At 31.0% G+C, this 11,588-nt stretch overlaps 1 protein-coding gene and 1 long non-coding RNA gene across 2 annotated transcripts in view; one reads left to right on the plus strand and one right to left on the minus strand.

Annotated features, from left to right (window-relative positions):
• Positions 1–3,556, minus strand: part of LOC139485509 (patched domain-containing protein 3-like) — a 21,420-nt gene extending 17,864 nt beyond the window's left edge. The window contains exons 1-2 of the mRNA XM_071270043.1: positions 3,402–3,556; positions 638–850 (exon numbers count right to left, since the gene is read on the minus strand). Coding sequence (XP_071126144.1) covers positions 638–850 — 213 coding nt within the window. The 5' untranslated portion in view covers positions 3,402–3,556. The remainder of the gene's footprint in view (positions 1–637; positions 851–3,401) is intronic.
• The window catches only part of LOC139485827 (uncharacterized), a 971,519-nt gene that overhangs the window by 153,660 nt on the left and 806,271 nt on the right, over positions 1–11,588 (plus strand). The gene's annotated exons all lie outside the window — the stretch shown is intronic.

Below are 11,588 nucleotides of genomic sequence, written 5' to 3' on the forward strand. Positions count from 1 at the left end.
GTAATGTAAAGGATTGAATGATGTTAGATATTAATTTAGAACTTGCTGCCGTGCTTCATGCAAAATCAGATCGTGAATCGCTTTCATTTCGAATAAATATTCAAAAACAGCATACAATTTTAATTTGTACAGATGCTAAAAGATATTTTATATCAGCCTTATAATATGAAAGTAAAAGTTTGAACAGACAAATGCGTCTGACAATTTTAGATGAATAAATGTCTTTATGTATATTGATGGAAATTGTTTAATGAAGATATGGTCGATCATAATATCTTTTTTCTTATCTTTGTGATTGTTTTATCATGTGATAGAATAACAACCTCTAGTTTCATATTTGGCTGGTCTCAAGTATCACTGAAGAGACATTTATTGACTTTATTATTTCTATTGTATATAACTGTGTGGTTTTTTTATTATTTCATTTCATAAGTACATCCGTATTTGTTTTCAGGCAAATAAGGGTTCCTACTTTTCCCTTATATTTAGCAGATTATGATTTCAAATACCTTAAATTTTGTATAGTATGTTTCAATATAGCAGGATCAAAGGTATATGGAGTTAACATAGTTGGCTTATTTACTTTCAAATAAAAGATTTAAACATTTCAAGAATTAATTATATGAACCGCGCCTACCTGATCTCTGTTTTTGCTAGCAGTGCTATCTGTTGGAGTATATTGTTCAATTCCTGATTCTTGTTCTAGGCGTAGAAGTCCGAATCCTAATCCTATATTAATGAAAACTACCAATAGTATAATCTTTAATGGATTTCTTGCAACGAAACGTCCATATATTTCAAAAACATGACCGAACCAGTTCTCCACTTTTTGCTGCAACTTGTAAAACATCTGAAAAAGGCACAATCTTATATATAAACATCAACTCAACAATGTTAGATCTGTAACTTTGCTTTCGCAAATTTTTTGTTCTTCCCTCGCCGAGTTTCGAACCCATGCTATTGAGATATCGTGACACCTAATCGCCTGCACTGTAGCCGTCCCGCTAGACCACACGACCACCTGGGCTTCACAATAATAAAGCTTTCAATGGCCGTGTGTTACCTTTCCTCGTCAGTTTGAATCTAGCGTCGTACTACATAGTAAATGATATATAAGGCATGGAGATGTTATTGTTACAGATCAGCTCAATTATCTATAGTAAAGGATCCTACAAATTAATGCAAGACACAGTCACAAAAAATAATCATATTTAAAGTACGTCTGAGTCAGTGACAACTCTACAACAGATTTATCCATCGGATCACCAGCAATGATGGTGATACATGGCTGTGTACATTATGTATATACAACTCGTCTAAACATCAACCCAACAATGTTAGATCTGTAAATTTGGCGATCCGATGGATACATCTGTTGTAGAGTTGTCACTGACTCAGACGTACTTTTATATATATATATATATATATTCAACTCGTCTAAACATCAACCCAACAATGTTAGATCTGTAAATTTGCTTTCGCAAATTTACAGATCTAACATATATATATATAAATCTAAAACTGATATACTTTGGTAAAGTCAAAATATTCCGCATTGAAATTTGTCTATAATTACAACATGAACAGTTGTAAATGTTTAAACCTTGCTAAAGAAATAGCATTTAGTTTCCGTCTATAGGTCAGTCGCTCATAGATTTAAATTCAAGTACCTTAGAAGAATATTGTAGAATAAGTGTATCTTTTGCTAAACTATACACTACAAACCAGTAAAAGTCTGAAATGGCCTATATATGTACTAGACTGTACTGATTTTTACTCGACCTGTCTGAATTGGTCTAAAATTTACTTGATAATACTCGACTGTAGTCTGAACCATACTTAACAGTCTGAATTTGTACTTGACCAGTTCTGAACCATTTTTTACGAGTCTGAACCATGCTCGACCTAGTCTGAACCTTACTCGACCTAGTCTGAACCGTACTCGACCTAGTCTGAACCATACTCGACCTAGTCTGAACCATACTCGACCAAGTCTTAACCAACCTAGACCTATTCTTTGTATCTATCAACTGAATTTGATCAATTTAGGAAATCTTTTAATTAAAAATGAAATTTGAACAACAACTTGATATTAAAAATGTATTTAATATAGTATTGAAATTAAAATTTCACAATAATCAATAATATCATGACTTCAACACACTTACATAATAATATACATCAACTTTAAAATACAAATAAAACAAGCTGATCAAATAATCTAAACAATGAATTGTGACTAATATTTTCAATATTATTCTAAATTTTATGAATATTTCTGAAGTATTTTATGCTAACTGGACTATTTTCACCATTAATTTAAGCCTAGTTGTCAGTTGACTTTAGTTAATAATGCAGTGAATGTTTTTTTTATTAATATTTATATAAAATAGTATATAAAACAACTTCATAAATTTAAAAAAAAAATGAGACCTCAATTGTTTTGTTTTATTAAACCAAGAATTTAATATAATCATGATAATAGAATTTCCATAGCGATCCTTGATAACCTTTTTAAAAAAGGAAATGCATTCCAAAGTAACAGTAAAAATTTATTTCAAATGATTAAAGTATTTTTTGTCAAATTAAAGACATGACATTCATTAAGCACTTTAATATGGTCTAATTGCCTCAGTACATGTGTGTTTTACCTGTAGGTAAAAAGAAAACCCTATTTTCTTAAATTCGTGTATTACTTATCTTGTATACTTCTGACCAGGTGTGATCTTATTTATGAGTTTGCCCCAAGCAGAGGTTATACTTTATATTTCACCACTACTCAGAAAAACAATTCTATTTATTTATTTGATTTTATTCCTTTTTGATATAAATTATATATAATATATTATTTGTTTATCCTAAATATAATAATATATATATTTCTAATATAAGGTTAAACAATTTATAAATTGTGTTGGCTGTTGTTATATATGTCAGTTAAAAAGAAATTTATTTTAACAGTTAAAAAAGTAGAGGTTATTTGGTCTAGTATTGTTCAGACTGGTCGAGTATTGTTCAGACCTTTGGTTAAGTATGGATTAGACTGAAAAAATCGGTCGAGTACAGATCAAGAATGGGTTAAGACTGTTTCAGACTGGTCGAGTAATAGTTCAGAATATTTTCAACGGCAAAGATAAGGGTCAAGTACGATTCAGTACAGTCGAGTATGGTTCAGACTTGGGTCGAGTAATGTCAAGTAAAAGTCAGACCAATTCAGACTGGTCGAGTAAAAATCAGTAGAGTCGAGTACATATATAGGCCATTTCAGATTTTAATGGTTTGTAGTGATAGCATGTATAGTAAATGTGCGGTTTAAGTGCAAACAAGTAATCGTAGTAGAAAATTTGTATTTTTGACAAGTCAAAATCAAGAAATTACGCAACAAACATGAAAGTTCTTACCTTGATGTCTGTTCATGAAATTGTACTAAATACCAGCAAGTACTTAATACCAGCAATTGCTAAATACATGCTGTTTTATTGGGTAGTTATCATTGTCACGTGTGTTGAATCTCAGGAATAAGACAGGAAGTTGAACATAATATATCAGTTAACAATTTTTTTTTATTTGAGCTGGTTTTTCCATTGCAGCTCTGTTATTTTTGGATAAGAGTACACATATACTCTATATTACCAGGAAGTAACCGACTTCTGATTACTTGAATCTTTGAAAATTTGATAGTCAATATGAATTAAATCGTTAAACAAGTAATCAATTATCTCATTGTTTGAGAATCTGAACAAAAGAGTCTTTTCAACATGTTTAAGTTTGTATTTGTCATGCTTGTAATAAACCAACGCATGGTTGTCAATCGCTTCTTTATATTATGTTGTTTAGAATTAACTTGTACTGCCTGACCCTGCATGTGTTGTCAAAGGAAAAATCTTAAAATTTATAAACTATAGAATTTAGCACAAAACATGATATCGATAAAACATATAACAATTCTTGTCGAACTGTATGTTATTTCCGTAAGGTAAACATATCTGACAATGAAGGACTACAAAAATAAATCCAAATAGAAATAATGGAAAGACAAATAATCCTTGCAGGAGCATTCGGGTGCTTGGTAACAATGATGATTTACTAGACTGTTGTATGTCATATAATTAAATTTTCGTCTAAACGTTTAAAAGGATTTCCCAGTAATGAGTTATTATTTATGCTCCAATGAATATACTGATATTTCATATAGTTTAAAACAAAATCTTTTCAGACAACACGCACACGTCTACGTTTAATCAATCAAGGAAGATTCATTAAGTGCATTGGTATAAAAATAGATATTTTGTAGAACTACATCAGACATATATTTACGAAAAGTTGGTTCCAGGAATTTATATGCATAACCATTGAGTAAAAAAACCCATTGACATATCTAGAATATAATTATTGGGTCTAGAATTATAAATGTGTATCATCATTAAATAAAAAATGCAACAAACATAATCAGGTTCCATATTCTTTTGGAAAAACTTACATTACACACATTAATGTTTTTATGTTAGTTAAAATTCATTAAAAAGAACACCAACAATTTTTTTATATATATATTTACTTTGTTTTCTACTTAGTGCTTATAAAAAAGGAGATGCGGTATGATTGCCAATGAAACAACTCTCTGCAAGAGACCAAAATGACACAGACATTAACAACTGTAGATCACCGTACGGCCTTCAACAATGAGCAAAGACCATACCGCATAGTCAGCTATAGAAGGCCCCGAAATGACAATGTAAAACAATTCAAACGAGTTAACTAACGGTCTTATTTATGAACAACAAATGAACGAAAAACAAATATGAAACACATAAATAAACGACAACCACTAAATTACAGGCTCTTGACTTGCGACAAGCACATACATACATAATGTGGCGGGGTTAAACATGTTTGTGGGATCCCAACCCTTCCCCTTAGTATTCCGGTTTAAAAAAAAATCTTTGGTTAATCGCTTCCGCAATAATTTCAATTTAAATCAGAAATACATTAGTTATCATAATTATCAGTAGTGCATTGGACACTTATCACGTTAGTTTAGTGCAGTAAATACACCAAAAATATTTTTTTAAAGTCATTAGGTATTTCTTAAAACTTAAGGATTGCCAAGTTCAACTAAGACAATATTCAATTACCTCATTGAATATTCTACGTAAATATGATTTGTTTATGAAGAACTTGCATGACAAGTTTATACCATGTTTAAACTTCATGATTAGTTCGAAGTCAACACCAGTCAAGGACAGATTTGAATAAATTAAAAAAATATCGTCATAGCACTAGTTACTTTAAAGACAAACAAAAGTGTTTTTTTTTTCTAAAACAAAAGACAACAACTGGAGAAGCTCTTATTTCGGACAGTTGAAGACACAATATTTCACCCTTGTCTATATCTTGATCAGTGGGATACAAATGGGGACATAAACAATACAAAACAAATCACTTACAAACAGATAGACGATATAAAGGATCAGTGCCATAAAAAAGATACCATCAATAAAATAAAACACAAAAAGATTGATTGATTGATTGTTGGTTGCTTAACGTCCAGTGGTAAATATTTCATGCATATTCAGGACGAGAACAAGTTCACAATAATTACAATAGGTAGGTCGTGTCACAATAGAGGCCATCAAGGATGATGGACGGGGAAATTCGAACTGCCACTGGAAAATGAGTTTATATTGGATAGGGAAAACAATTGTGCATTGCAACAGGCCACCTACGGACCCCTCAAAGAGTTGTTGCAAGGGTTCTTAAAGTGCAAAGAGCGTTGCACTCTCTTTACACGAGGCATCGGATTTAATGTCCTCATTCTGACCGGACGCGACTGCGAACTTTATACATACCGCACAACCATACGGACGCACCACTTCGGCAAGCGTTTTACAGCCGGTCGGGAGAAGACCAAGTGACCATATTTATATTCCCCAGTCACCCTTGGGGATTACAAAAAGAGGATGGAATTCTAGTTGTGACACGTTGAACAAATCTTTGATAATTTGAGACATACTGTGATTGTTGCTTCACACAGAAATGGAATGTAAAAAAACATATAATCTTCTCTTGACAAGTTTAGATCATTTTTTTTTTCAATTTATAGATGTAATATAAAATACAAAGCGACGTTTAATGGAGCGATCATTTAAATAATTCAAAGTTCTTCGGGGAAATAGATACAGTCTACGTCGTCAACAAAGTTATTTTATTGAAGAAGAATATCATCTGTATATCAGAATGTGAAGTGTAAAAGAGGGGCGAAATATATCAGAGTGTGTCCTCAAAATCATGAATCGAACATAAAATACGTCATGGCTAATAAAGAATAAGACAAACGGACAAAAAATAGTACATACAACAAAACATAGAAAAATAACGACTTAGCAACTCGAACCTCACGAAAAACTGGGGATAACTGCCAGCTCTTCGACTTTTTCTGTTCTTATACATTCTTTGCTTTCAACAAAATTGCTCGGAACATTCCTGTTTTAAGTTAAAACCAGAAAAGTGCTTCGAGCGCGATGGAATCGTTAAATTGTTAAAATGTGTTTTATTTTTTTAGGTGAACGCAAGCTTTTTGCATTTTAAAAAAGTTAGTTTTTGGACTGAATCAGAGTTGGTTCAGTTTTGCAAAGTTTTATTTTCTAAAACACCTATAGCAATAAAATGGTATCAGCGTTTGCAACACAGGTATATGAAACTTAGTCTGTTAATCTGTCTTATCAATAATGGTATGAGAAAGAACAAAAAACAAATGGAAAAGCAGAATGATATCAAACAATGCCGTACCTATATTCCTGTTTCTAAAAGTAGATCAAAGGACCTGATCATATGATTGTTTCATTGAATGGTGTTTTCTGTATTTCTAAATAGCGCAAAAACATAAATTGTATAGAGTTTTTGTATATGTTTTATGGTGCTCTTTTTAAAACAGCCAACACATCCCATATAATACTTTATCTATTATTCTATTCAACATTATGTATATAATAATAAGATGATGCACAAACAAGTATGTTGAAAAATGATATCAAAATTAAATCGCAAGACATACTTTTGTTTTTGCTTAAGTTGTTTAAAAGATTCTGTTGCGGTTTTCTAATTGACCAATCCTGCATCTTAAAATAACAAATTGATTTCCCTGATTAAAAGGTAATTTGAATATTTCGTACGGTGACCAGCTTTAATAGTTGTTTTTATTTAATCGTCAAACATACTAAATTGCTCTATTATATATCATTGAAATTGTTAAATAAAAAACTTTTGTAATAACAATCTCGCCAAAAATAAAAGCGGTAACAATTTTGCATATAGTGAAGTTAGTATTCACAGAAATGTTAATTTCACTTTTCCGATATTTTTAAAATTGAGAGTTAGATGTAGCAATTTATGTTTAAATTTCAGATACAGCCACCCTGTATAGTCAGTTAACATTGAATTATCTCGAAAACGACTAAATTAAAAAACTTCGATTTTCATAAAAATTAATAAGTAGTTACTTTGCCTGGTGACAGTCAATCTCTGCAATAAATAAGAAATATTGTTTTTACTTGGAGCCTTCTACTCTGAATGCAAATTGGGCAGAAGTGTTAACTTATAAAGCAAACAATTTTTTTTTTAATTTTTGTTTGAAAAGAAGCACATACAACATGCTATTTCAGTGCTACTTCACAGGGAGGCAACCTGACTAGATTTACATCTTTACTTGTGGCAAGCTTAACCTGCATTTCATTCAAATCATGGTGGAATGATTTGAAGAGGTTTTTTTATGTGATCATTAAGCTTCACAACTAAAATTCTTGCACACACAATAGCTTCATCGTTGTCAGGACTCAAGAATATATATGAGATTAAAAAAAAAAGCAGGTCTAGACCAGTTCACCTGCTGCATAATATCGTAGTGCTGCTGATCATATTTTTGAATGGCTATATTCGACGTATCAGGACACATTTTTATTGCTGTGAATACTGTAAATATATCAGTGGGCTAACATCTATTATTGGAGAATACGACATTGTTTTATTAATTTTGCAGAAACAGACAAATACAATCTGTTTTTTCGTTCCTTGGTTATTGACAGGTAAATCTATAATATCCTCTGTCAAAAGTCTGGTACAAATTGAATATTCTGAGGGAATAGAGTGTATATTTTGTTTCGATGAACAAGTCAAAATGTTTATAAAATAAATGAATTTAACATAGCTGTTTAAATGAGTTATAAAATGTTAAAGTCGAATTTTGTTTACATTTAGCGCAAAACTAATTATAAAAATGAATTGAAAAGTACTCTATTAAATGAAAAATATTTCTAAGTGTTCAACTTTTACGAAAACTTTTCAATAACGGATAAATTTGGTCAAACTCTATTTGAAATCGTTAAAATAAGGTGTAACAACAATTTATATTATAACAGAAAGCATATTACGAATGTTCTTTTGAAATAAAAGTGTCTGGTTTTCAAAGTATCATTAGATATGTCATAAGATAGGATAAATATCCTGACCATCTTACGACTATCATATGCTATGTCATAGAATGCAAATCAAAGCTGTCCCAAGATAATCCTAACTCAGATGCCCTTATGATTTTCATAAGTCAACATTTTTTAAATCTTATTTTGAATAATTCAAATGATTGAAAAATGATAAAAATATATCAAAAGTATGAAAATGATATTAATCATCTTTATCATTATTTACGAACATTTTATTTTTTTCATTACAATGAACATGACATTATATATGAAAAGGAATACAGATCTGAGTGGTTAATTTGTTTAAATTTAGTGTGTGTTATAATATATAATATATAATATACGTTTTGACGCGGGAATGTCAAATCCACTCTAAAACTTTGAATTAATTACAGGGGAAAGATATCAACCCTTGACACATACCACTACAACAGGACTAGTGGATATTAACTAGTGGAAGCACGATATTTTCATAAGTGGGGCGAGTTGGCAGATTTTTTTTTCAGTGGGGGTTTGAACCTTTTCGTAAATAAGTGAGTTGTCAGACTGACTGTTCAATTTAATTTTACACTTTTTCAAAAGTGGGGCGAGTCGGTAAACAAGTGTGGAGATTTTTTATAAAGTGGTGATCGAGTTTGGGCCGATTGGCCAGTTGGACAAGTTGACATTGTTTTTTAGTTTATCATCGTGTTCGGGGGTCATAAAGGGTATACCTTATGAAGTAATTTATAAAGTATATTATAATGGTTGTGTGTCGTTCTAAACTAGATTTTATGAATTGTAATTGGTTTTTCGTCTAATCTAAAACAGCTGGGATGTACAATAGTTATCCCATTCGAACTTGGTGTGCTAGTGTTATATCACCCTCTGGCCTCCGGTCATCAGGGTGATCTTACACTGGCACACCACGTCCTCATAGGATAACTATTACTCAACATGTATACATGAAGTTGTATTTATTGTGAATACTTTTAAGTTTCGGTACACCGAGTACCCGCTTAGCGAAATACCCGTGCAAATACTTCAATAAAGTACTATATAAGGCCACAAATAATAATTTTTTTTATTATACAAAATCATGAGTAAGAAAAGAAGTTGACATTTTACGTCGTAGGAGATTTTGACGAAGTTGACACATTCTTTACTATTTAGTCAACTGAGCAATAGATCTATTACTTTTATTGAAATAAACATTAAATTATACATGGAAGTTTATTATAACTCTGTAAATGTGCGACTTTTCCTGACTAGATCACTCTACGTATTTAGATCGTTTTCGTGGATAATCGCACAGTCTTTATATAGTGTCGTGAGCATTAGATCCATATGGGAAAGGAATCTTCTTGAGAAACGTAGACGTCTATGATTTTACTTGAATAACTGAAAGACTTACTTCCCCATAAAATATAATGGGAGTTGAACCAACTTCTCAATCTTTTTGCTTCTGTTACATTTGTTTAAATGATAGTTTAAATCTTTGTAATGAAAGTTAACTGAGTCACGGTTTTTGATGTTTTCGATTTCTAGGAATTATAATTTTGTTAGGGATTTCAGTTCAAGCAAGTAACAACTGGCCAGCTCCCATGAACATGTGTTTAATTGGCTTGCAAAACGATTCCGTGTTTAGAAATTGGCGATCATATAAAATAGAATCTATCTCTTTAGTATCTAAAAAACCGCTGGAAGGATTGGCGATTTGAAATTCACTTAGATTAGTTTTAAACCTGTTTAAATAGTTATCAAAGGTACCAGGATAATAATTTAGTACCCCATACGCGCGTTTCGTCTACATAAGACTTATCTGTGACGCTCATATCAAAATATTTATAAAGCCAAACATATCAAAAAAAATAAAAGCTTTTTTTTTACTTTCAAAGCTGAAAATATTAGTATCACCTTCATGGATGAGCTTAAAGTGTATTTTGTTTACTGTAGAATAAGATAAGTTCTTTCTTGTTTATTCTTGTTTGCTGGTGAACAAACTTATAAAGCGTGTAGATGAGAAATTAAGCTAAAAAGTGTTAACATTTAAACATAATATTCTTGGTAGAAGCAACACCCTGAATATTAAAAAGGGAATATAATTGGAAATAACACTTCGCCCTTAGGGATTCTCTTTCACCAGGATTCGGAAACGGAAAACATTTGAAAGTCAAAGATGTATTAAAATTGAAAACATTAGAAGCTACAATGTATATGATTAAAAAGGTCTTTAAACATTATATACAAATCCAAGCCTACTTTGATAAAGGATATTTTCTTTGTGTTGATCTTCATTACCTATAATAAAAAATTTGTTGGTACCTATCGTCTTCTTGAAGACACCCTCACATTATTATATTGGTTAAAAAACTTATGAACTTTCTTTCTTGTATACAGATTTACATAACTTATAACTAATCTTATATACGTTAACAATCATTATACTTTTGAAAGGAAGTATTTATAACTTTTTGTCCAAAGGAAATATAAAAGATTAAAAAGCAATTTGACAAATTAATTTTTGAAGTTTTACATTGGTAACTACTAATATCTAGAACTGTGGTTGTCTTTTACAGAACTTCTCTTTGTTGTCAGCATACTTGTGTATGTTTTTGAATTTGCTAGCAATTTTTATTTTGCATATTCATATCATAAAATAAACAGAACTTCTCTTTGTTGTCAGCATACTTGTGTATGTTTTTGAATTTGCTAGCAATTTTTATTTTGCATATTCATATCATAAAATAAACTCATCATTGATACCAGGATTAATTTTGTAATTACGCCAGACTACAAAAGACTCACCAGTGACGCTCGAATCCCCCAAAAAAATTAAAAGGCTAAATAAAAGTACGAAGTTGAAGGGTATTGATGACGAAAAATTTTAAAATTCTTGCCAAATACAGCTAATGTAATCTATTCCTAAGGTAGAAAAGCCTTAGTATTTCAAAAATTCAGAATTTTGTAAACAGTTGATTTATAAATATGACAATATCAATGATGATTCTAGTCAGCACAGAAGTGCTGACTACTGGGCTGGCGATACCCTCGGGGAAATGAAACTCCACCAGCATTGTCATCGACCCAGTGGTTGTGAATAAAATCATCATACATACCAGGATAAATTTTGCA

The sequence above is a fragment of the Mytilus edulis genome, chromosome 1 (assembly GCF_963676685.1).
Source record: "Mytilus edulis chromosome 1, xbMytEdul2.2, whole genome shotgun sequence".
Taxonomy (NCBI): Eukaryota; Metazoa; Mollusca; class Bivalvia; order Mytilida; family Mytilidae; genus Mytilus; species Mytilus edulis.